At 42.4% G+C, this 23,226-nt stretch overlaps 1 protein-coding gene across 4 annotated transcripts in view; it reads right to left on the bottom strand.

The window, feature by feature from the left end:
• Window positions 1–146: 146 nt before the first annotated feature.
• The window catches only part of LOC110497353 (coronin-2A), a 60,563-nt gene continuing 37,483 nt past the window's right edge, over window positions 147–23,226 (bottom strand). For 2 of the 4 annotated variants that reach the window (XM_090187749.1, XM_090187750.1), the window contains exons 5-12: window positions 17,568–17,747; window positions 16,793–16,909; window positions 15,858–15,962; window positions 11,257–11,353; window positions 10,339–10,451; window positions 4,941–5,031; window positions 3,648–3,910; window positions 147–3,431 (exon numbers count right to left, since the gene is read on the bottom strand). In XM_090187749.1, the coding sequence (XP_090043875.1) occupies window positions 3,300–3,431; window positions 3,648–3,910; window positions 4,941–5,031; window positions 10,339–10,451; window positions 11,257–11,353; window positions 15,858–15,962; window positions 16,793–16,909; window positions 17,568–17,747 (1,098 nt within the window). In that variant the 3' untranslated portion in view covers window positions 147–3,299. The remainder of the gene's footprint in view (window positions 3,432–3,647; window positions 3,911–4,940; window positions 5,032–10,338; window positions 10,452–11,256; window positions 11,354–15,857; window positions 15,963–16,792; window positions 16,910–17,567; window positions 17,748–23,226) is intronic. The other 2 variants (XM_090187751.1, XM_090187752.1) reach the window with 1 other exon arrangement.

The following is a 23,226-nucleotide window of genomic DNA, read 5'->3' as shown; positions in this document are numbered from 1 at the left end:
ATAGAGATCGATGGAGGACTAGTGCACAAAAGCCCGTTTTAGCATGGGAAGTGCCATTGAGGACTTTCACAATTTTGAAGTAGTCAACTGGGCGGGACTTCAAATGTGTATCAAAAGACTTGAAAAAAGACGTAAATTATCCAAAGTAATGTTTTCACCTATTTTTTTATTCTCTACACCTGATGTAGTTCTTGATATATATAAAAACAATATTAAACATAACAGGAACAAAATTAGAATCATTTCATAAATTGTTCACTGTATTTGTGAGTTGTGTGAACACTAATAATAATATTTGTTCTGAAAGACATCATAATACCTATACAAAAGAAAACTCAAATTGCAGCTTGATTCTTAGGCACAGTAAGGCTCAGTCATGATATTGCCCAGCAGAAACCCTCCATTTTCAACTTATTTATACAGATGTCCTTATACAGTTTCCAATGAGCAAGATAATGCTAGTGATCGTAGTGTATGTCCCTCAAACTACTGCTCTTTCTACTGCTAAAATATTGCTTCTGTAAAAATGTAAATGGGACACACACACAGTTTGGGGATTTAAAATGCCATCAAGTCCCTGGAATGGACTTTGTGATTTGGTCTTGACCGTATCTTTTCTGAAGAAAAATGGGATACAGCAGTCGGTGAAGTCTACAATGCTTAAAGAGGCCCAAGCACCAAAGTAGTAGTACAGGGATGTGATTGCCAGATATCTAGCCATTGTAGTTGGCAGTAAATGCAAAAGGTCTACAAAAGACCGAGAGACTTATTGCTAAAGTACACATGCCAAGCTAGCTAGACAAGATAGACTACATGCACTCCACAATGACCATCTGGATTACAATAACAGTCGCTTTCCGGATTGTTTCTGAGACTGTCTTCCCTAAGGTGCCATTAGCTAAGTAGTGACTCCATTCAGTCAAGTACCATTTATAAATATTACCCTTCAAATGGCAATACTCTGACTGAGCTACAGTGGCCTACATACAATAGCATTTATGAGCTGACAAATAAGGCTAAAACCAAACACATTGCAGGTTCCCTGGCCCACTTAGTGCAATATTATCCAAGCATATGCAGTTACATGTTAATGTTTTATTAATAAATCTATACTAGCGGTGACAATGGTTGGCTTGCCCTCATGCTGCTCTTTGACCACGGTTCTCTATGGGAATAGGGGATGTCTTCTCTAGATGCCTGCTCACAAGTGTTGAATAGCTCACAATTATATTTTGGCGTATGTGTGCCGTGCTTGTGTAAAATGTTGTTATTTAAATACAGTCAAACGTTGACCTCTTGCTTTTCTTTGGACAGGGGCAGTGGGTCTCTGATTGTCTAACTAACATATTATGATGCACAATTACAGAGCAGTTCTAATCCCATTTCTTGCCATAGTATTTCCATTTCAAAATATTATGAACCACCAAGTAACTACTTGCAGAGGAGGCTGGCGGGAGGAGCTATAGGAGGATGGGCTCATTGTAATGGCTGGAATGGAATAAATGGAATGATATCAAACACAAATGTTTGACTCTGTTACATTCATTCCATTCCAGCAATTAAAATGAGCATGTCCTCCTACAGATCCTCCAACCAGCCTCCTCTGTAGTGCATCACAAAAGCAATGGACATCATATCAAAAACAAAGGCTTAGTGTTATCCTGAACAAATGAGCCTGCTCCAAACACATATATTCCCTTTTACAGTTTCCTCTGTTGTTTTCAAGAGACAACCCAATCCCTTGGGTCAGCACTTACACATTAACAACACAGTTATCAAGTTCCCTGTTAAGTCATATATTACACAATGGCTTTTTGAGGTTCATTCAATCCCTTTTTTAAAACAATCATTCCTACTTTTACACAGTGGCTTCGGAACAATGAAAACGGATGGACCAGCACCAAACAGTAAAACCTTGTGTGGCCTACCAACCCACTCCCTACATGATGTGGTGTGTGTGTTATCTGATAGTGTTAGACATACTCAATGGTGTGTCTGAAGCATGGCTGTGGTCACTGGTGTGAAAACATGCCTCTGTAATTGGTCATCATTCCATACTACCTTTTTTTTGGTCAACAAATTAAAAAAACAGAATAAATAAATGCAATTTTAAAAACGACAAGTGAGATTCCCTGTGCTGCTTTCGGGAAAAAATAAATGGTGTATTTAAAAGCTGCTGGGCAACGATTGTTCTTTCAGTTGCTTGATCTTTCACCAGTTTACCAGTCATTAAAACAAAACGCAGCTTCATTAAAGTTGGACTCAGTGAAATGACGTTGCCACGAGCAGCACCGCAGATATTGTGACGAGTGAGATGCAAGACTTCGTTCTCACACAGTCACACACTGTATCGGCGCATGTGCACGGGTTCGCATTCACGCTGTTCACACAACGGTAGCGGGACAAAATTAAGCGGAGAAGTTTCGCCTCGCGCTTCAACGCCCTTAGTTGTTGTGGAAATTGACCCACTATGTTTACTTTCTGCATCCACGTCATATCGCTGAGTCTACCTTTAAATGCAAAAGAGCCAAATTGACTCAATATATACAAAATGACGCACGTCTCTTTCCCCCTCTCTCTCTCTCTCTCTCTCACCCACACATATACTCTGTCATTCTAGATGTAGACATCACCGCAGACATCTCCACCAGCATCCATCCATGTACAGTTGTTTAAATATGCAAAATCACAAGGCATAGGAAATCAATTCAGTGTATCTTACAATCATGTGTGACATCTGCTCCCATCCGGACAACATTCAAATATAACCAGCAGACAACCACAGCATCTTTTAAAGACAGGCACGTCCATCTTATTTTCATTCGTTTTCAAATAAAAAAGGGCATAAACATGTTTTTTTGTACCACAAAAACAAAACTAAAATACATCAAACTTGCATAGCTCTGAAGTGTACAAAAGGAAAAGTGACTTTGGGGAGAGGAGCAGGGAGAGGGACAAGCGGCTTGCATGTATGTTGATGCAGTAGCATTAAAATATGATACATATTGAGGAGTGACTGAGAGTCTATCGGTGTATGTACATATATGGGGGGCATGAGAAGCCCTGGTGAGGCTTTGACCGATCCACATAGACAGATAGTGTTCTGCGATGAGACAGCGAGGCCCCTGGGAAGGGCCCTTGTCTTTCGGGTAAGGAAGGTGGGGGTCGAGGGGTGTTAATTACAGTGAGACCCCCAGGGTGAGAGAGCAGGAGGGGAGGGGGTGGTCAGAGAGTAATCCAGGGAGAGGTGAGGGTGGCTTGGTACGACGGGGGGGGGGGGGGGCAAGAGGAGCCTCTTCTCAGTGCGAGTCCTGAGAATTCCTCACGTTGTTGATCTCCAGCTCCAGCTGCTTGATGCGTACGTCCCTCTGGTTGAGCATCTCCCGCAGACGCCGGATCTCCTCCTGCTGCTTGTGGAACTTCAGACGCAGCTGCACACCCAACACACACACACACACGGAACACACATTGAGAAAGAATGTTGGTGAGTACAAGACTAGGGCCAGCATATTTTCTGACCCTATATAGTCACCTACAAAACTCCTACCCTACCCATGATGGGATAGGATACAGTCAGTACAGCCTCCATAGACTAAACCTTCCCCAGCCCCCGGTAGAATAGTATACAGCCAAGCTGGGTAACTCACATCGAAACCGCCCCATACCTCGTTCTCTGTTTTGGGAGGCGAGCAGAGCGTGGGGTCCTGTCCATTGCTGACAGACGTCTTACTCCTGCACTCCTTGTTGCCAAGCTGGTCCTGGATGTACGCCAGCTGCAGTTGGCCTGGTCGGCTCTGGGACCTCCGAGTGCCCAGGGAGTTGCCCAGCCCCTTACTGCCCAGGCCGGAGCTCAGCTCCGGGTAGGAGTCCGGTACTCGACTCCCAGGCTTCAGAGACTGGAGCAACGGGCCTAGTGGAGGTGGAAGGTGAGAGAGCAAACATGATGTTTATGTAATGATTACCTTCTTACTGTCTCACATATGGTTGGTTGATGATAACACAACACAATGCTATCATTGTCAAGATTTCTTTGAAGGTCAACACATATATATATATTATTTTACATCAGAACATTTGAATTACGAACCCAATTTATAACCAAATCAAGGTTCAAAGACATGATAGAGGATGATGGAATATAAACTCTACGGGTTCTTCTTTGCACAGGACATTGCAGGGTAGTATATATTGTATGAATGGTGCATAATTGGCAACTTCCTGGCCATTCACATGACAAATGAGAATATCACATCTCGTAGAGGAGCAAATAGGATGCAGCTGAGGCTTTTAGGCAGACATGGGTTCAAACACTATTTGAAATACTTCAACTGGGCTAAATTGAGTTTGCCAGGGGCAATGGAACCAATAGAATAGTATCAAAACTGCAAACCCCGCCCATCTGGTACTCCAGGCAGGCTAAAGCAAAATGCTCCACATTTTTGAAAGATTTTAAATAATATTTGAACCCAGGTCTGCATCTACTGTAGGTAAACAGATTTCATGGTCAGCTAAAGGGACATCTTGATCCTCCTTTGACCTTTTCACTGTAGGGGGCAGCAAATGGAATCCATGTTATCTCAAACAGAGAACTAATATTCAGCATTAGGCCCTATTAGGACCTTGGATTGAGAGAAAGCATTGTGACCTTGCTGTAAATGAAAGCGCCTGCATGTCTGATGGCTGACCCCTTACACTGATAATCCGTATTCTGATCATATTGAAATACACAATACACTTTTTGATACATAATGTATAAATATCCCTTGAATATACGTATACTACTGATAATGTACAAATCTCTTTTGAATACAGTTCTTCGTTTCCGCAGTGTAGCCAGCTACTTGTGCTTTTCTATTGCAGTTTCCCCATTGCATAATTAATGTTATTAAACTATGGAGAAACAGCATACGATAACCCTGCCTATCCCCACGACCTCTGACCTTTGTCAATGCCGCTAAGCCACTCCTCGGCCGACATGGCGGCCGCGCTCGCCGCCGTCATGGGGTAGATGTCATCCTGGTACGACTCCGACTACAGGGGATGCAAATACACACAGTTGATGCCGAGTTTGTCATGTTTTCACTACATTGCAATAAAGCATTTGGATCAGTAGATTGTGACTACATTGTGTTCTAGTGCTCAGTAGATTGTGACTACATTGTGTTCTAGTGCTCAGTAGATTGACTATTTGTGTTCTAGTGCTCAGTAGATTGTGACTACATTGTGTTCTAGTGCTCAGTAGATTGTGACTACATTGTGTTCTAGTGCTCAGTAGATTGTGACTACATTGTGCTCTAGTGCTCAGTAGATTGTGACTACATTGTGTTCTAGTGCTCAGTAGATTGTGACTACATTGTGCTCTAGTGCTCAGTAGATTGTGACTACATTGTGTTCTAGTGCTCAGTAGATTGTGACTACATTGTGTTCTAGTGCTCAGTAGATTGTGACTACATTGTGTTCTAGTGCTCAGTAGATTGTGACTACATTGTGTTCTAGTGCTCAGTAGATTGTGACTACATTGTGTTCTAGTGCTCAGTAGATTGACTATTTGTGTTCTAGTGCTCAGTAGATTGTGACTACATTATGTTCTAGTGCTCAGTAGATTGACTATTTGTGTTCTAGTGCTCAGTAGATTGTGACTACATTATGTTCTAGTGCTCAGTAGATTGTGACTACATTGTGTTCTAGTGCTCAGTAGATTGTGACTACATTGTGTTCTAGTGCTCAGTAGATTGACTATTTGTGTTCTAGTGCTCAGTAGATTGTGACTACATTATGTTCTAGTGCTCAGTAGATTGTGACTACATTGTGTTCTAGTGCTCAGTAGATTGTGACTACATTGTGCTCTAGTGCTCAGTAGATTGTGACTACATTATGTTCTAGTGCTCAGTAGATTGTGACTACATTGTGTTCTAGTGCTCAGTAGATTGTGACTACATTGTGTTCTAGTGCTCAGTAGATTGTGACTACATTGTGTTCTAGTGCTCAGTAGATTGTGACTACATTGTGTTCTAGTGCTCAGTAGATTGTGACTACATTGTGTTCTAGTGCTCAGTAGATTGTGACTACATTGTGTTCTAGTGCTCAGTAGATTGTGACTACATTGTGTTCTAGTGCTCAGTAGATTGTGACTACATTGTGTTCTAGTGCTCAGTAGATTGTGACTACATTGTGTTCTAGTGCTCAGTAGATTGTGACTACATTGTGTTCTAGTGCTCAGTAGATTGACTATTTGTGTTCTAGTGCTCAGTAGATTGTGACTTCATTGTGTTCTAGTGCTCAGTAGATTGTGACTACATTGTGTTCTAGTGCTCAGTAGATTGACTATTTGTGTTCTAGTGCTCAGTAGATTGTGACTTCATTGTGTTCTAGTGCTCAGTAGATTGTGACTACATTGTGTTCTAGTGCTCAGTAGATTGTGACTACATTGTGTTCTAGTGCTCAGTAGATTATGACTACATTGTGTTCTAGTGCTCAGTAGATTGACTATTTGTGTTCTAGTGCTCAGTAGATTGACTATTTGTGTTCTAGTGCTCAGTAGATTGACTATTTGTGTTCTAGTGCTCAGTAGATTGTGACTACATTATGTTCTAGTGCTCAGTAGATTGTGACTACATTGTGTTCTAGTGCTCAGTAGATTGTGACTACATTGTGTTCTAGTGCTCAGTAGATTGTGACTACATTGTGTTCTAGTGCTCAGTAGATTGTGACTACATTGTGTTCTAGTGCTCAGTAGATTATGACTACATTGTGTTCTAGTGCTCAGTAGATTGTGACTACATTGTGTTCTAGTGCTCAGTAGATTATGACTACATTGTGTTCTAGTGCTCAGTAGATTGTGACTACATTGTGTTCTAGTGCTCAGTAGATTGACTATTTGTGTTCTAGTGCTCAGTAGATTGTGACTACATTATGTTCTAGTGCTCAGTAGATTGACTATTTGTGTTCTAGTGCTCAGTAGATTGTGACTACATTATGTTCTAGTGCTCAGTAGATTGTGACTACATTGTGTTCTAGTGCTCAGTAGATTGTGACTACATTGTGTTCTAGTGCTCAGTAGATTGACTATTTGTGTTCTAGTGCTCAGTAGATTGTGACTACATTATGTTCTAGTGCTCAGTAGATTGTGACTACATTGTGTTCTAGTGCTCAGTAGATTGTGACTACATTGTGCTCTAGTGCTCAGTAGATTGTGACTACATTATGTTCTAGTGCTCAGTAGATTGTGACTACATTGTGTTCTAGTGCTCAGTAGATTGTGACTACATTGTGTTCTAGTGCTCAGTAGATTGTGACTACATTGTGTTCTAGTGCTCAGTAGATTGTGACTACATTGTGTTCTAGTGCTCAGTAGATTGTGACTACATTGTGTTCTAGTGCTCAGTAGATTGTGACTACATTGTGTTCTAGTGCTCAGTAGATTGTGACTACATTGTGTTCTAGTGCTCAGTAGATTGTGACTACATTGTGTTCTAGTGCTCAGTAGATTGTGACTACATTGTGTTCTAGTGCTCAGTAGATTGTGACTACATTGTGTTCTAGTGCTCAGTAGATTGACTATTTGTGTTCTAGTGCTCAGTAGATTGTGACTTCATTGTGTTCTAGTGCTCAGTAGATTGTGACTACATTGTGTTCTAGTGCTCAGTAGATTGACTATTTGTGTTCTAGTGCTCAGTAGATTGTGACTTCATTGTGTTCTAGTGCTCAGTAGATTGTGACTACATTGTGTTCTAGTGCTCAGTAGATTGTGACTACATTGTGTTCTAGTGCTCAGTAGATTATGACTACATTGTGTTCTAGTGCTCAGTAGATTGACTATTTGTGTTCTAGTGCTCAGTAGATTGACTATTTGTGTTCTAGTGCTCAGTAGATTGACTATTTGTGTTCTAGTGCTCAGTAGATTGTGACTACATTATGTTCTAGTGCTCAGTAGATTGTGACTACATTGTGTTCTAGTGCTCAGTAGATTGTGACTACATTGTGTTCTAGTGCTCAGTAGATTGTGACTACATTGTGTTCTAGTGCTCAGTAGATTGTGACTACATTGTGTTCTAGTGCTCAGTAGATTATGACTACATTGTGTTCTAGTGCTCAGTAGATTGTGACTACATTGTGTTCTAGTGCTCAGTAGATTATGACTACATTGTGTTCTAGTGCTCAGTAGATTGTGACTACATTGTGTTCTAGTGCTCAGTAGATTGACTATTTGTGTTCTAGTGCCCAGTAGATTGTGACTACATTGTGTTCTAGTGCTCAGTAGATTGTGAGTACATTGTGTTCTAGTGCTCAGTAGATTGTGACTACATTGTGTTCTAGTGCCCAGTAGATTGTGACTACATTGTGTTCTAGTGCTCAGTAGATTGTGACTACATTGTGTTCTAGTGCTCAGTAGATTGTGACTACATTGTGTTCTAGTGCTCAGTAGATTGTGACTACATTGTGTTCTAGTGCTCAGTAGATTGTGACTACATTGTGTTCTAGTGCTCAGTAGATTGTGACTACATTGTGTTCTAGTGCTCAGTAGATTGACTATTTGTGTTCTAGTGCTCAGTAGATTGTGACTACATTGTGTTCTAGTGCTCAGTAGATTGTGACTACATTGTGTTCTAGTGCTCAGTAGATTGTGACTACATTGTGTTCTAGTGCTCAGTAGATTGTGACTACATTGTGTTCTAGTGCTCAGTAGATTGTGACTACATTGTGTTCTAGTGCCCAGTAGATTGTGACTACATTGTGTTCTAGTGCTCAGTAGATTGTGACTACATTGTGTTCTAGTGCTCAGTAGATTGACTATTTGTGTTCTAGTGCCCAGTAGATTGTGACTACATTGTGTTCTAGTGCTCAGTAGATTGTGACTACATTGTGTTCTAGTGCTCAGTAGATTGTGACTACATTGTGTTCTAGTGCCCAGTAGATTGTGACTACATTGTGTTCTAGTGCTCAGTAGATTGTGACTACATTGTGTTCTAGTGCTCAGTAGATTGACTATTTGTGTTCTAGTGCCCAGTAGATTGTGACTACATTGTGTTCTAGTGCTCAGTAGATTGACTATTTGTGTTCTAGTGCTCAGTAGAGTGTGACTACATTGTGTTGTAGTGCTCAGTAGATTGTGACTACATTGTGTTCTAGTGCTCAGTAGATTGACTATTTGTGTTCTAGTGCCCAGTAGATTGTGACTACATTATGTTCTAGTGCTCAGTAGATTGACTATTTGTGTTCTAGTGCCCAGTAGATTGTGACTACATTGTGTTCTAGTGCTCAGTAGATTGTGACTACATTGTGTTCTAGTGCCCAGTAGATTGTGACTACATTGTGTTCTAGTGCTCAGTAGATTGTGACTACATTGTGTTCTAGTGCCCAGTAGATTGTGACTACATTGTGTTCTAGTGCTCAGTAGATTGTGACTACGTTGTGTTCTAGTGCTCAGTAGATTGTGACTACATTGTGTTCTAGTGCTCAGTAGATTGTGACTACATTGTGCTCTAGTGCTCAGTAGATTGTGACTTCATTGTGTTCTAGTGCTCAGTAGATTGTGACTACATTGTGTTCTAGTGCTCAGTAGATTGTGACTACGTTGTGTTCTAGTGCTCAGTAGATTGTGACTACATTGTGCTCTAGTGCTCAGTAGATTGAGACTTCATTGTGTTCTAGTGCTCAGTAGATTGTGACTACATTGTGTTCTAGTGCTCAGTAGATTGTGACTACATTGTGTTCTAGTGCTCAGTAGATTGTGACTACATTGTGTTCTAGTGCTCAGTAGATTGTGACTACATTGTGTTCTAGTGCTCAGTAGATTGTGACTACATTGTGTTCTAGTGCTCAGTAGATTGTGACTACATTGTGTTCTAGTGCCCAGTAGATTGTGACTACATTGTGTTCTAGTGCTCAGTAGATTGTGACTACATTGTGTTCTAGTGCTCAGTAGATTGACTATTTGTGTTCTAGTGCCCAGTAGATTGTGACTACATTGTGTTCTAGTGCTCAGTAGATTGTGACTACATTGTGTTCTAGTGCTCAGTAGATTGTGACTACATTGTGTTCTAGTGCCCAGTAGATTGTGACTACATTGTGTTCTAGTGCTCAGTAGATTGTGACTACATTGTGTTCTAGTGCTCAGTAGATTGTGACTACATTGTGTTCTAGTGCTCAGTAGATTGTGACTACGTTGTGTTCTAGTGCTCAGTAGATTGTGACTACGTTGTGTTCTAGTGCTCAGTAGATTGTGACTACATTGTGCTCTAGTGCCCAGTAGATTGTGACTACATTGTGCTCTAGTGCTCAGTAGATTGTTATCCTAGATGTTCTGGTCGTCTGTGTTGGTGTGTCAGGGGTTCTTACCCTGCGAGGTACGATCATGGAGAGGGGTTCGATGAGGGCCTTGATCGTCACCAGTTTGTAGAACCTGAACACCTCACAGGAGCTCACGTCCAGGCCTCTCTTTGGCATGATACCTGAGGGTGGAGGGACACACACACACAGGAAGTTAGTAGCACTGCCTGTTTCTGACACCTTAGTAGAATGTGGACCCATCTCCACTCCAACAATTCATTCACAAATAAAAGGGGAAACCAAGTTCGTATTCTTTGATTATCCCCTCCTCGTTCCTCTTTCAATCCCCACGTGGGTTAGTATGCTCGTGAAAACCAATGAGTAGATGGGAGAGGCGGGACTTGTAGTGCGTCAAGCGTCTCAAATAGAACCATGTAGAGCCTGGCTACGCAGACGCTCGTTGATGCCGCGAGCAGTTTGGATGAAATGATTGAATAACATCTATGTGTACGTTTATTTAGCAACCCTCGCACACGCAACGTGGCCTGTCTAGTCAGCATCAGACAAACACTCCCATCTCAATCACGGTTTCATTGTTTGATACTGTCCATGTCCGATGAGTTTGTTGATTCTAAGTCTTGCCAACAAGGGACTGCAACTTGACTTTGCGTCCTATTCAAGCCCTTCAACGGTGAGTAAGTTGTTCAACTCCAGAGGCAGAGGATAAGAGCATTCTCTAAATGAATCAAATGTCAAATGTAACTAGTACTGCTGTTCCACCACTATGAACCCTAGTGCTTCTGTTGTTACTGCTGATGGTAGTATTATTCATGTCGTAAGTCATTCTCATCATAACACATGACTGAAAGCCTTGGAATCACCTTTTTGGCTAGTCAAATCAACTGGGTCATTTGCACATCTGGTTTGGTTGCAGGTGCACACAGTGTGTGTGTGTGGGTGTGTGTGCGCGCATGTGCGTGTGCTTACCCATTCCTTTCTGAGGAGTGTGTGAGCGGTACTCTGTGAGGAAGTGCATGTAGGGCTTCTCTGAGCTGATCTCATAGTACCGGATATTACCATCACCCTGAGAGAGACAGAGAGAGATGGAGAGAGAGACATAGAGAGAAAGAGATGTGGAGAGAGAGAGAGAGATGGAGAGAGACATATAGAGAAAGAGATAGGGAGAGAGAGAGAGAGAGAGATACATATAGAGAAAGAGATGGGGAGAGAGAGAGATGGAGAGAGACATAGCGAGAAAGAGATGTAGAGAGAGAGATGAAGACAGAGAGAACGAGATGGGGAGAGATGGAGAGAGAGATGGAGAGAAAGAGATGGGGAGAGAGAGATGGAGAGAGAGAGAGACAGAGAGAGACAGAGAGAAAGATATGGGGAGAGAGAGAAGAGAGACAGAGAGAGACAGTGAGAAAGATATGGGGAGAGAGAGACAGAGACAGAGAAAAAGAGATGGGGGAGAGAGATGGAGAGAGACATATAGAGAAAGAGATGGGGGGAGAGAGATATGGAGAGAGAGAGAGAGAAAGAGATGGGGAGAGAGACAGACAGAAAGAGATGGGGGGAGAGAGAGAGAGCAGAGAACAGAGGTCACGATCAGATGAGCTCCTGCATTTTTCAACATTTTCTTAAAAAAAATAGATTTAGAGTTAGATTTTTTTGTCAGGAACACATACAGGATGCTACCCTCTACAACATAACCCTCACTTCAAATCAAAACTCAAAACCTACAACCTGATTTTGGACGGAATTACGGAATCACCTGGAAGGCTCACAACTACCAAGGATTATTATTCTACACAGCAAATTCTCTGGAAAACAACAGAAACCTGAAAACACCACCCAACCTGGAACTGAGTGAGTAATGTTTAGTTTGAAACTATATTCTATTTCCAAAAGCCAAGAAGAAAAATACACAACATTACTTTATAAGGACTGAATTCTAACATAATTCTGCCAAGCTTGATACAGCTTCAACTAGCACTGGCGTGTCAAATCAGAGGTAACAAAGCCCATTAGCCCAACAATGGCAGGAGAGTCAAACAGTCTACTCCAACCAAATGGAGAGGCCTTAGAAGCTCCCTCCCGCTGTTCAGAGGTAATTAAAATACAGTTCCCTGTGTATGTAAAGAATGATAAGGCAAGAAAAGATTACAAAATGAAGCTCCTTATGGAAAATCAAGAGACACTTTTTGCTGACTATTACAAAAATGGGAACATCAGCAACCTTATCTTCCACACAAACCATCCCCTGGCATGGCACAGTGCTATATTAGCACACTACCCCTTTGTTAAGAGAAGATTGTACTCCTTATGGACTCAAATGGGAAATATATAGAAGAAAAAACCTTTTTCCCAAACACAGTGTGTCTAAACTCTGGTGTCCAGCGCGCCCTAGACCTTCTGTCTGAGGACCAACTAGGGTCACCCAGCCACATAATAATACACACAGGCACAACGACCTGAGAACACAGCAGGAAAGGGTGGCCACAGCACTGAAGGGAGTGATTGAAAAGGCTTCTTCTACTTTTCCCAACGCACAAGTGGTTATCTCCACCCTGATACCACGAAAATACTTCCACCCTGCCACAATACAGCGGGTAAACGCAAGTATTTCCCATGACTGTGCCTCAAAACCAAATGTTTTCCTAGCCCACCACTCCACCCTGGACTTGAACAGCCTCTATGACCAGGTCCACCTCTACAAGGCAGCAGTGTCCACCTTTGCCCGGACTCTAAAGGACATCGCTCTCAAACGCATCCCCAACACTTCACACAGGAGAAACAGATCGCAGGTCGCAGTTGCAAATGAGAACTTGTTCTCAACTAGCCTACCTGGTTAAATAAAGGTGAAATAAAAATAAATAAAAAGATCAATAGACACCCCACCCAGACCAGCGAGACACCCTCCAAGACCTGCAGGACCCCCCCCCCCCCTGAACCCACACATAGAGGACCCACGCCAAGAGGACTTACATCCAGACCACAGCACCCCCAGACACATCCACACCCCAGCCCCAACCAATCAACACCGCCCCACGTCAACCATGCCCACACCCCATTTAGGCCCCCTCAGATCAGACCTATGCCACTCCTGCCCACCCCATGCCCCCCACTCCCACAAAGAGGGCCTCAACATGGAAGTCACACATACGCCCAGGTAGTGAGCGGGCAAACAGGCCCAACCCCCACTCTTACACTCGCCCAAGCCAATGGCATGTACCAGATGCTCAGCAGGCTCTGCTCACACTTACTGGCCTGAGGCCAAACCACGACCAACAACATTGTACACTTTATGGAACAAAAAGCCTTCACTATATCATCCTGGAATATCCAAGGCCTGAGGTCATCTGCCTTTGACCTAAAGAGCAGGAACCCGGACTTCACCAAAGAAATCGGTAATACAGACATTGTCATCCTGCAAGAAACCTGTTATAGAGGAGACGGACCCACTGGTTGCCCTCTAGGTTGCAGAGAGCTGGTAGTCCCATCCACCAAACTACCAGGTGTGAAACAGGGAAGGGACTATGCTAATTTGGTACAGAGCAGACCTAACTCACTCCATTAAATTAATCAAAACAGGAACATTTTACATTTGTGTCACGAGTCCAACCGAGCACAATTAGACCCAACCAAATCACGAGAAAACAAAAAGATAATTACTTGACACATTGGAAAGAAGAAAGAATTAACAAAAAAACAAGAGCAAACTAGAATGCTATTTGGCCCTAAACAGAGAGTACACAGTGGCAGAATACCTGACCACTGTGACTGACCCAAACTTAAGGAAAGCTTTGACTATGTACAGACTTAGTGAGCATAGCCTTGCTATTGAGAAAGGCCACCTTAGACAGACATGGATCTCAAGAGAAGACAGGCTATGTGCTCACTGCCCACAAAATGAGGTGGAAACTGAGCTGCACTTCCTAACCTCCTGCCCAATGTATGACCATATTAGAGACACATATTTCCCTCAGATTACACAGATCCACAAAAGATTCGAAAACAAATCCAATTTTGATAAACTCCCATGTCTACTGGGTGAAATTCCACAGTGTGCCATCACAGCAGCAAGATTTGTGACCTGTTGCCACAAGAAAAGGGCAACCAGTGAAGAACAAACACCATTGTAAATACAACCCATATTTATGCTTATTTATTTTCCCTTGTGTACTTTAACCATTTGCACATTGTCACAACACTGTGTATATATATATATATATATATATATATATATATATATATATATAATATGACATTTGCAATGTCTTTATTGTTTTGAAACTTCTGTATGTGTAATGTTTACTGTTAATTTTTATTGTTTATTTCACTTTTATATATTATCTACCTCATTTGCTTTGGCAATGTTAACACGTTTCCCATGCCAATAAAGCCCCTTGAATTGAATTGATTTGAGATGGAGAGAGATACAGAGAGAAAGAGATGGGGAGAGAGAGCTGGAGAGAGAGACATAGAGAGAAAGAGATGGTGAGAGAGAGACAGAGAGAGATGGAGAGAGAGACAGAGAAAAAGATGGGGAGAGAGAGAGAGCGAAAGATGGGGAGAGAGAGAGAGAAAGATGGGGAGAGAGAGAGAGAGAGAGAGATGGAAAGAGAGAGGGGGGTAGAGAGAGAGGGAGGTAGAGAGAGAGACAGAGAGAAAGGGAGAGAGAGAGGGAAAGAGAGAGAGAGACGGAGAGAGAGACAGAGAGAGGGAGATGGAGAGAGAGACAGAGAGAGATGGAGAGAGAGACAGAGAGAAAGAGTTGGGGAGAGAGAGAGAGAGAGACAGAGAAAGGTGGGGAGAGAGAGAGAGAGATGGAAAGAGAGAGGTAGGTAGAGAGAGATGGAAAGAGAGAGGGAGGTAGAGAGAGAGAGATGGAAAGAGAGAGGTAGGTAGAGAGAGATGGAAAGAGAGAGGGAGGTAGAGAGAGACAGAGAGAGGGAGGTAGAGAGAGACAGAGAGGGAGGTAGAGAGAGACAGAGAGGGAGGTAGAGAGAGAGACAGAGAGAAAGGGAGAGAATGAGACAGAGAGAGGGAGCGAGAGAGAGACAGAGAGAGGGAGAGAGACAGAGAGAGGGAGGTAGAGAGAGACAGAGAGGGAGGTAGAGAGACAGAGAGGGAGGTAGAGAGAGACAGAGAGGGAGGTAGAGAGAGACAGAGAGGGAGGTAGAGAGACAGAGAGAAAGGGAGAGGGAGAGAGAGACAGACAGAGAGAGGGAGGGAGAGAGAGACAGAGAGGGAGGTAGAGAGAGACAGAGAGGGAGGTAGAGAGAGACAGAGAGGGAGGTAGAGAGAGAGAGAGAAAGGGAGAGAGAGAGAGACAGAGAGAGAGAGAGACAGAGAGAGAGGGGGAGAGAGGGAGAGATAGAGACAGAGAGAGAGGGGGGAGAGAGACAGAGATAGAGACAGGGAGAAAGAGAGAGAGAGACACCTGTCAAACATGTAGGCATGTTTGTGTGTGTGTGCTCTTGTTCTTCAAGAGTCAACCATTTAAAACGTAGTAGAATTCATTCAACCAGAAGACCTTGATGGGAATGTGTTGTGTCTCAACCAGCCATGTACCAGAGACCCACCTTCCCTGCTATGTAGAGCATGTGTGTGTCTGGGTCGTAGAAAGGGAAGAGCACCCCAGACGAACCATCTAGGTCCTCCTGTAACAAAGGCACATCTAGGTCCTCCTGTAGACACACACACACACACACACACACACGATTACTTAATCAACTAAACTTGTTAAAACTCAAGGCTAGAACATCTTATAACTTCAATAAGAATGGAGGTTTCATTAAAGTGGAGGTAACATGAACATGTCTCCCAGTACAGAATTAAAAAGATTTGACTGTTGAAAACCCCCTAATCCGTGTTGCAGTCATAATCTCCCCGCCCCCTCAGATACACACACACACCAACATACAGTGGTTGTTTTCAAATAAAATACTGGTTGTTGTGCAACAAACACATGCAGGGAGGAATCAAATGATAAATGACATAACCAAAACAGATACTATTTGTGTTTGGGGCTTTTGCATGAAAGCATCCCACAGGATTTCTATTTGGAGATACACCCATTTGGCAGCAGAGGGAGCCGTTTGTTTGATCACAATAAGATGAAGTCATCACTAATTGACACTGATCTAAGGTCAGTTTTGAATTTGCCCCCCTGAATTAGGGAAGCAAGCTGTTCCTAGCACGGTTCCTCAGGGTCAGCCTCTACCAAAGTACGATGAAGTTGCTCCTTCACACTGCTCTAAGGTCAGTTTTACATATCCTTAATGGTTGATATCAGCGATTGTGGGTGAGACAGCAAATCCTAGCAGTGTGGTTATGTGCCTGGTCTCAGAGGGCCATCTGTCAACATGTAAACTGACCCTAGATTTGTGCCTAAGGGCAGCCTCTATCAGTAGTGTGGTTGTGTACCTACCTGGTCCCAGAGGGCCATCTGTCAACATGTAAACTGACCCTAGATCTGTGCCTAAGGGCAGCCTCTATCAGTAGTGTGGTTGTGTACCTGGTCCCAGAGGGCCATCTGTCTGTGGTTCCAGCGGGAGCTGCCGGTGGACAGCAGCATCTTGAGGTTCCCCAGGAACAGCACCTTGCTGGCTTTGTGGTTCTTACAGTTGGCCTCCTGAAAAACACAGCAGGAAACAAACAAATCAAAAAACTAAAAAAGTCTATGACAAGAGGTTTATTTCTAAATGTTTTATTGAGTCTATATTTAACCAGATTGGTCAGAGATGAAATGATGATTTGAAGAAACATGGTGGATAGATAACCCTACAGAGTTGTTTTAACTAATGTATTCACATTGCATCACAGTATGTGAGATGTTAGGGGTGTCATGCTCCTGGGGTTTCAGTAGTTTCAGAAGTAAACAGTCGATTGGCGTCTGTATAAACATGATATTTTAAACGTCAGCACATCGTGTCTGCACAAATAGGTCTTTGCAACATCACTGTGTCACTATCTGCACATTGCCACGTCAGCTGGTTTGAGGGGCGGAGAGGAGAGTGAGAACAGAGAGAACATGAGTCATGGGGTGGCTGGGTGGGTGCAGATCCCAGGGGTCTATGGGGCGGCCGATGGTGTCAGTTTTGGCTGTGTGGTGCTGGAGGGGCGTGGAAGGGCACAGGACAAGGAGAGAAGGAGAATCCTAAGCACTGTGTTGATATAAATAGTAATTATATCACTGTTACCGAGGACAATAGCATTACGACAAAAAAAATGTAATACTTGAATACAACTACAGACAAACACACAAACCCAGCAGCCCCACCCGTACAGACCTGTAGCAGGTTCCCAGTGCGTGGCTCTAGAATCCTGATCTTCTTGTCCTTGCAGGACGTGGCCAGCCTGCTGCCATCGGTATTGAAGGACATGGAGAGCACCACGTCAGTGTGGTGGCTGATGGTCCGCACCGGGTTCTTTATCACCGCCTCAGGGCTGTCCAGGTTCCAGATCATCACCTGAGGAAGGACACACACACGCATGTTATGAAATCACATACTGAAAGTACAAACAGATTGGCAAAGGATTTTCAATTCTGTAACTCGACAGGCGAGCAGGGTGTGTGTGTGGGGTCCCGGGTGGCGCAGCAGTCTAAGGCACTGCATCTCAATGCTTGAGGCGTCACTACAGACCCTGGTTTGATTCCAGGCTGTATCACAACCGGCCATGATTGGGAGTCCCATAGGGTGGTGCACAATTGGACCAGTGTCGTCCAGGTTAGGGTTTGGCAGGGGTATGCCGCCATTGTAAATAATAATTTGTTCTTAACTGACTTGCCTAGTTAAATAAAGGTACAATATGTGTGTTTTAGTTTGTTTCCACCTAGGGCTGTGGCGGTCATGAAATTTTGTCAGCCGGTGATTGTGAAGCAAATAACTTCCGGGGTCACGGTAATTGACCGGTAATTAACATAAACACATTTAGGATCTCCTGTCTTCTACACATAGAGCCACTGATAGAGACTTTTGGAACATCTACATTTTAAAAAGTCTAACAAATCCATGTAATATAGCCTACACCACCATATGAAGAAAATGTAGTCTATTTCAGAAGAACAGAATAGCATACTCTGGGTTGTCCTTATGTTAGGCCCTGATCTGGCTACGCCATATGGCTGTGGGCTACACTAGTTCATTCAGCAGACAAGATTTTCTTTGAATACGGTGGCATTATTTTATAGTATGAAGAATACAATTGAACATAGCTGAATAAAACAAAAAGGATATTTTCTCCAAACGATTTGAGGGAGTGGGCACATGGGGCTATTCTGTGTTGAGAGGTTAACAAAGAAATAGGTACTCCTATATGCTTCATTTATTTATTTATGTCATATGTGATACAAATTTTGGGATATATGTTTCGATGTTCAAAACATTCTAAGGCTGCATGATGCGACTAACGATGATTTGAAAAAAGTCACATGAAAGGCAGGAGCTCTGCTTTGTTTTTTTGCGCAAGCTGTACACACTTCATCAGTCTCTCATTCACAATTTGACAAGCACTTGATAATGCCTCGAATCCATGCCTTTTACCACCAGTGGCCTTTGTGCACTTGGGCTGAATATAATAATTATAATTTCCTCCTCCCAGCTGCGTGCCGAAGCACCTCTCACTCACATGGTCGTCCGTCATGTGATTGGGGTTTTCCTCACAGGCTACAAGTGAAGACTGACACATTGTGGACGCAACTGCGAGTGTCCTTATCCAATTCAGAGGTGCATATTGAAGATACTGGAAGAACTGTCCAAATGTACTTTTTGTCAGCCAACACGATGAGTAGACCTAAAGAACAGCAAAAGCACTAGCCTATGTCAATCTACTATCCCCCATAGTACACAAGTTGACCTATTCTAAATATTCCAAACATAGTCTGGGATAGTTGTGGGATGCAATAGATCCCAAATTAATACAACCACTAGCATCAAAAAAACTGTTTTAAGCAATGAGCCCGATGCAACAGATGATAACGTTTAGCTTAAAAAGTTGATAAACGATTAAACTATTTCTTCACATTAGAAGCACAGCAACGCACACACGGCAGTAGGCTGTAAGCGCAAATGTTCCATGAGCATGAAAACCCCATTCTCAAAAGTGACCACAAATGTGATTATGCATGTAATGCTTTTATTATAAAGGTGCATTTTCTATGGTGAAAAGTGGATTAATGAGCTTCATTTTAAGAAGTTATTTGGCCACTTCAGTTGTGATACAAACCTTATCAAAAACATATAGGTCTATGGGCTAGGCTACATGAGGTGTGATACTAACCTTATCAAAACATATAGGTCTATGGGCTAGGCTACATGAGGTGTGATACAAACCTTATCAAAACATATAGGTCTATGGGCTAGGCTACATGAGGTGTGATACAAACCTTATCAAAACATATAGGTCTATGGGCTAGGCTACATGAGGTGTGATACAAACCTTATCAAAACATATAGGTCTATGGGCTAGGCTACATGAGGTGTGATACAAACCTTATCAAAACATATAGGTCTATGGGCTAGGCTACATGAGGTGTGATACAAACCTTATCAAAACATATAGGTCTATGGGCTAGGCTACATGAGGTGTGATACAAACCTTATCAAAACATATAGGTCTATGGGCTAGGCTACATGAGGTGTGATACAAACCATATCAAAACATATAGGTCTATGGGCTAGGCTACATGAGGTGTGATACAAACCTTATCAAAACATATAGGCCTATGGGCTAGGCTACATGAGGTGTGATACAAACCTTATCAAAACATATAGGTCTATGGGCTAGGCTACATGAGGTGTGATACTAACCTTATCAAAACATATAGGTCTATGGGCTAGACTACATGAGGTGTGATACAAACCTTATCAAAACATATAGGTCTATGGGCTAGGCTACATGAGGTGTGATACAAACCTTATCAAAACATATAGGTCTATGGGCTAGGCTACATGAGGTGTGATACAAACCTCATCAAAACATATAGGTCTATGGGCTAGACTACATGAGGTGTGATACAAACCTTATCAAAACATATAGGTCTATGGGCTAGGCTACATGAGGTGTGATACAAACCTTATCAAAACATATAGGTCTATGGGCTAGGCTACATGAGGTGTGATACAAACCTTATCAAAACATATAGGTCTATGGGCTAGGCTACATGAGGTGTGATACAAACCTTATCAAAACATATAGGTCTATGGGCTAGGCTACATGAGGTGTGATACAAACCTTATCAAAACATATAGGTCTATGGGCTAGGCTACATGAGGTGTGATACAAACCATATCAAAACATATAGGTCTATGGGCTAGGCTACATGAGGTGTGATACAAACCTTATCAAAACATATAGGCCTATGGGCTAGGCTACATGAGGTGTGATACAAACCTTATCAAAACATATAGGTCTATGGGCTAGGCTACATGAGGTGTGATACTAACCTTATCAAAACATATAGGTCTATGGGCTAGACTACATGAGGTGTGATACAAACCTTATCAAAACATATAGGTCTATGGGCTAGGCTACATGAGGTGTGATACAAACCTTATCAAAACATATAGGTCTATGGGCTAGGCTACATGAGGTGTGATACAAACCTTATCAAAACATATAGGTCTATGGGCTAGACTACATGAGGTGTGATACAAACCTTATCAAAACATATAGGTCTATGGGCTAGGCTACATGAGGTGTGATACAAACCTTATCAAAACATATAGGTCTATGGGCTAGACTACATGAGGTGTGATACAAACCTTATCAAAACATATAGGTCTATGGGCTAGGCTACATGAGGTGTGATACAAACCTTATCAAAACATATAGGTCTATGTGCTAGACTACATGAGGTGTGATACAAACCTTATCAAAACATATAGGCCTATGGGCTAGGCTACATGAGGTGTGATACAAACCTTATCAAAACATATAGGCCTATGGGCTAGGCTACATGAGGTGTGATACTAACCTTATCAAAACATATAGGTCTATGGGCTAGGCTACATGAGGTGTGATACAAACCTTATCAAAACATATAGGCCTATGGGCTAGGCTACATGAGGTGTGATACAAACCTTATCAAAACATATAGGCCTATGGGCTAGGCTACATGAGGTGTGATACAAACCTTATCAAAACATATAGGCCTATGGGCTAGGCTACATGAGGTGTGATACTAACCTTATCAAAACATATAGGCCTATGGGCTAGACTACATGAGGTGTGATACAAACCTTATCAAAACATATAGGTCTATGGGCTAGGCTACATGAGGTGTGATACTAACCTTATCAAAACATATAGGCCTATGGGCTAGGCTACATGAGGTGTGATACAAACCTTATCAAAACATATAGGTCTATGGGCTAGGCTACATGAGGTGTGATACTAACCTTATCAAAACATATAGGCCTATGGGCTAGGCTACATGAGGTGTGATACAAACCTTATCAAAACATATAGGTCTATGGGCTAGGCTACATGAGGTGTGATACAAACCTTATCAAAACATATAGGTCTATGGGCTAGGCTACATGAGGTGTGATACTAACCTTATCAAAACATATAGGTCTATGGGCTAGGCTACATGAGGTGTGATACTAACCTTATCAAAACATATAGGCCTATGGGCTAGGCTACATGAGGTGTGATACAAACCTTATCAAAACATATAGGCCTATGGGCTAGGCTACATGAGGTGTGATACTAACCTTATCAAAACATATAGGTCTATGGGCTAGGCTACATGAGGTGTGATACAAACCTTATCAAAACATATAGGTCTATGGGCTAGGCTACATGAGGTGTGATACTAACCTTATCAAAACATATAGGTCTATGGGCTAGGCTACATGAGGTGTGATACTAACCTTATCAAAACATATAGGTCTATGGGCTAGGCTACATGAGGTGTGATACAAACCTTATCAAAACATATAGGTCTATGGGCTAGGCTACATGAGGTGTGATACTAACCTTATCAAAACATATAGGTCTATGGGCTAGGCTACATGAGGTGTGATACAAACCTTATCAAAACATATAGGTCTATGGGCTAGGCTACATGAGGTGTGATACTAACCTTATCAAAACATATAGGTCTATGGGCTAGGCTACATGAGGTGTGATACTAACCTTATCAAAACATATAGGTCTATGGGCTAGGCTACATGAGGTGTGATACAAACCTTATCAAAACATATAGGTCTATGGGCTAGGCTACATGAGGTGTGATACTAACCTTATCAAAACATATAGGTCTATGGGCTAGGCTACATGAGGTGTGCGATTAGGATTTTAAAAAGTTGCAAAAAAAAAGCTTGTGCTGTTTCTTGCCTTACGCTGGGCATCATTGGCAAGTGATAGGCTAATATTGTCACCCATCACACTACTGATTTAATCTTGTCTTTACCTGTCCCGGAAAAAAATATGTCATCGATGCACTTAAGTAGCGAATGGAGGACGCTTTTCCCGTGGTTAATTGTCATGCCAGACAGGTAGGCTATACTCCTGTTGTAAAGAGAAGCAATGTGCTTAATATTAGGAAAGTTGAGAAATAAATATAGTAGGTGTCACGTCCTGGCCATAGAAAGCCTTTATTTGCTATGGTGAAGTAGTTCAGGGCACGACTGTGGGGTGTTCTAGTTTATTATTTCTATGTGTAGTCTAGTTTTTGTATTTCTATGTTAGATGGTATGGTTCCCAATCAGAGGCAGCTGTCTATCGTTGTCTCTGATTGGGGATCATATTTAGGTAACCTTTTCCCACCTGTTGTTTGTGGGATCTTGTTTTTGTATTGTTGCTTTTGAGCCCTACAAGGCTGTATGTTTGTGTCTTTTTATTGTTTTGTTGCTGGTTCACATTTAAAATAAATATGATGAACCCAAATCAGCGTGCGCCTTGGTCTACCCATTATGACGATCGTTACAGTAGGCCTAGCCT

This window comes from Oncorhynchus mykiss, chromosome 10, assembly GCF_057628025.1.
Source record: "Oncorhynchus mykiss isolate SJ-2025 chromosome 10, ASM5762802v1, whole genome shotgun sequence".
NCBI classification, from domain to species: Eukaryota; Metazoa; Chordata; class Actinopteri; order Salmoniformes; family Salmonidae; genus Oncorhynchus; species Oncorhynchus mykiss.
The sequence above is the reverse complement of the archived record's forward strand: the minus strand, read 5'-3'. Positions and strand labels throughout refer to the sequence as shown.